This window comes from Odontomachus brunneus, unplaced genomic scaffold, assembly GCF_010583005.1.
Source record: "Odontomachus brunneus isolate Ranch 3 - 2012 unplaced genomic scaffold, Obru_v1 Obru_scaffold_083, whole genome shotgun sequence".
Classification (NCBI taxonomy): domain Eukaryota; kingdom Metazoa; phylum Arthropoda; class Insecta; order Hymenoptera; family Formicidae; genus Odontomachus; species Odontomachus brunneus.
Genome location: NW_022639533.1, coordinates 249,757 through 253,038, shown reverse-complemented (window position 1 = coordinate 253,038; position 3,282 = coordinate 249,757). Strand labels below are relative to the sequence as shown.

General features: G+C 36.4%; 1 protein-coding gene across 9 annotated transcripts in view; it reads right to left on the bottom strand.

The window, feature by feature from the left end:
• Positions 1-729: 729 nt before the first annotated feature.
• Positions 730-3,282, bottom strand: part of LOC116847823 (calcitonin gene-related peptide type 1 receptor-like) — a 130,190-nt gene continuing 127,637 nt past the window's right edge. For 7 of the 9 annotated variants that reach the window (XM_032823238.1, XM_032823233.1, XM_032823231.1 and 4 more), the window contains one exon: positions 730-3,094. In XM_032823238.1, the coding sequence (XP_032679129.1) occupies positions 3,047-3,094 (48 nt within the window). In that variant the 3' untranslated portion in view covers positions 730-3,046. The remainder of the gene's footprint in view (positions 3,095-3,282) is intronic. The other 2 variants (XR_004378825.1, XM_032823230.1) reach the window with 1 other exon arrangement.

The following is a 3,282-nucleotide window of genomic DNA, read 5'->3' as shown; positions in this document are numbered from 1 at the left end:
TTAAATATTGATGTTTCAGTCAATAGGAGGTGATCCTCTTCGGTGGCTGCATTCGGTAGTTCGTCATTGAGACTCTGTTCTCTGATTCTGGCTTTTAATTGCCTTGATACACTAATAACTGCGATAAGACTTTTAGTTCTTTTTTCTTCTTGTATTTTGAGTTTGTCCCTAGAAAGAGTCGTCTTTAACATATACAGTGTTTCTTTTTCGCCACGAGTTCATCAAAATGTTCGTGATTGAAGAAAAGAAGAAGAAATGATGAAATATGCTATATGAAAGAGAGATTTCATTAACTTTCGCGTACAATGCAGGAAGAAATTACGCTTGATTTCTTGCCTCTGATGTTATAATCCAATATAACTGCAGCAACTGGTCCAGAGCGCTATAGGTCGAAAACATGTGACTATCTCAGCCATCTTAGTTGCGATGTCAAAAGCGAGGAAATTACGAGGAAGTATACGCGAACGAATCTTGGAACTTACATCTATATAAACGGCTTTTCGCCGAAGGAGCTGCTCCAAATTGATAAAGCACACTTATGAAGCGTATCCTGAAGTTTCCTATCCGGCTGCGCTATAGGATTTTGATGAGAACGGAATTTCCTACACACAGCGCGCGGAATTATTTCATTATTTGATTCGATACTTTGGTCTCATCTTTATTGTAAATTTAATAATGAAATATGCAAGGGAATGAGATGATATTATTTCAGGGAGTAGCACAGCTGAATCGAGACTGTTTAGCTTCAGGTTTATTGTATCCTTTCGCAAAATATATTAAATTTTCTAAACATTTCCTCGGGAATCGGCTTTTCATTTCTTTATGGAGATATGAATTCCTTACAACAATCAAGATGTTACACGTACTATATATACACAATATTCACATTATATTCGTATAGAACCGCTTACAGTCGATGCATTATGTAAAAGTAAGACTTCATATGTAAGAAAATGATGAAACGAGAAACTCTTTGGCCATTGTCACGAAAATATCACTTCTATCGGCAACGAAAGCTCCAAGTATCCGACTTCCAAGCGTTAATGCTCAGGTACCTGTATGGGGTCTCCTTTCTAGTTTGCACGAAATGCTTCTTTACCTCAAAACCATCCTTGAAGATTCTTAATTCGTTTTACTTATGACATTTACAGATGCGCAAAATTTTCCTCTTATTTATCGCACAGTTAAGACTAGTACCGTATTAACATTTATTCTAATTGTAGCGTTAATGATTTTTGTTTCACGATTGCGTTGCAAAGAAATGAGTATTAGTATACAGCTGATCAATGTAGAGGATGTTATTGGAAGAAAGTGTTCAATACTTTGCGCAAAGGCTTATGGTACTCAATAAATTAAAAAAGGACCAGTCAACATAAATCTGCGCATCAATCCTTTCAGGATCAACAGCGATTTTTTTTGCAATATAAAAGCAGAAAATTGTTATACCTAACAATAAGTTTTTTTTTAATACGAAATTATTTTATTTATTTTTTTGTTATTTTAACTTGTTACGAGTGGCCTTCTGTGTATTGTCCTTCTATTTTAATGTTTACTTGACATCGTCATCATCATATAAAAAATCTTAGAGGGCAAATATTTAAATATAAAATAATTTAATATTTTAAATAATGATTTTAATAAAAAAACTTGAATACGTATCAAACAAATGTGAGAAAGAAATTTAATAGAAAGTGAGTACTACAAGTTTGCAAAGTTTTGAGTCGCCTTTCAATGACATCGTATATTTAAAATCACGTTGCGTTAATGTTAAAATATATTAAAATATATTAATATATTAAACAAACCGCATTATATTCGAAACAATTGGCAAGAACATTAACACATTAACTAATAACGCTAGAGTATAAAAACGACGATCGAATGATCATTGATATGATTCCTCTTTTTGAAATATTTAATTTAAACATGATAGTTTTCGCTCAGTTGCGCTTTAGTTGAGATTTATTGTGAAGAGAATCATACCACACTTTATTATATAGATCTCGATTACGTATTGATCGACATCAAAATTAAGTTCGTCCAGTTAAAGGGGGAGTGGGTTGGTAACTTGAAAAGAATTCATATTTTGTTATTTCTTTGCATTACTTTTTCAAGTACAAAGTGTACTGAATACTTGCATAAATCAGATAAAAAATAATAGTTATGTAGTTTTTAATGTTATGGAATTAATATCTTTAAAAACTATCCAATTCATCTCGTTGCAATTTTTATAGCATTTTTAATAAATTAAATAACTCGAAAAAGAGCAATTATCCTTGGCCTGATCAATCTATTATCCCCCTTCAACGTCCGTCCCACTTTCACAATTCGGTCAATTCTGTTTTTGTTAAGAAAATAAATCATTTTAGTAAATTCCAAGTTATAGGTCTCAGGCGATAAACTGCCTCTGTAAATTCTCTTTTTAGTATTTAAGTGGGACGACACAGTGATACTTCTTTATTTCGGCGAATTCATAGTGTCAAATTTTGTGCCGTTTAATTATATTACTTCTCCCACGATTTTTCAAGAACCTCCAAATTACGTGCTGCCCGCCACAGTTGCAATAATTTGCGTGTTAACGCTTTGAGTATTGGTGTCTGCAAGCGTTGGTTACATAAAGACATTAATTTGTGTCCCCTGTCCTCAAAGTGTTAATTCAATTTACGTGACTTATCATGTAACTCATACCACTAATTCATCGAGTGGTGCGCTCGTAAATCACTGCTGCGCTTCTCGGAGCGTATCGACAAATAGTTCGACAGAATTTGTCGGGATATCCCATCGTCCACATCGCGAAGAAACTCGTTCTATACGTGGTCCCGTACGCGAGTAACCCTGTCCGATCGATGATCATCAACACTGCGTCTGGTCGCTTTCGTCGTGTAAGTCGCCACGCTTGATGAGCACCTGCGCGTGGTTGTTGTTACCATGATTACTGGTTCGACTGGTGGCGATCATCTGCATGGCTTGGTGTTGTTGTTCCTGATGCTGAGCCTCGGTTAGCTTGCAGTCGTCCTGCGGCACCGTCGACGCTGCTGGTTGATAGTCACACCTTCTCCTCTCCCGCCATCGGACCTGCGGTCGAGCGGATAAACTGAAACAGCCAACGTTCCACAATGGACTCGACTCGGGCACGCTGCTGTCACTGGCACGATACGGACGGATCATGTCTATATACGCATACATATATAATTATTCTATCTCTCCCTCCCTTCTCTTTCTCCCTCTCGACCCTCCTATTCTCTCTCTCTCTCTCTCTCTCTCCCTCTCTCTCTCTCTCTC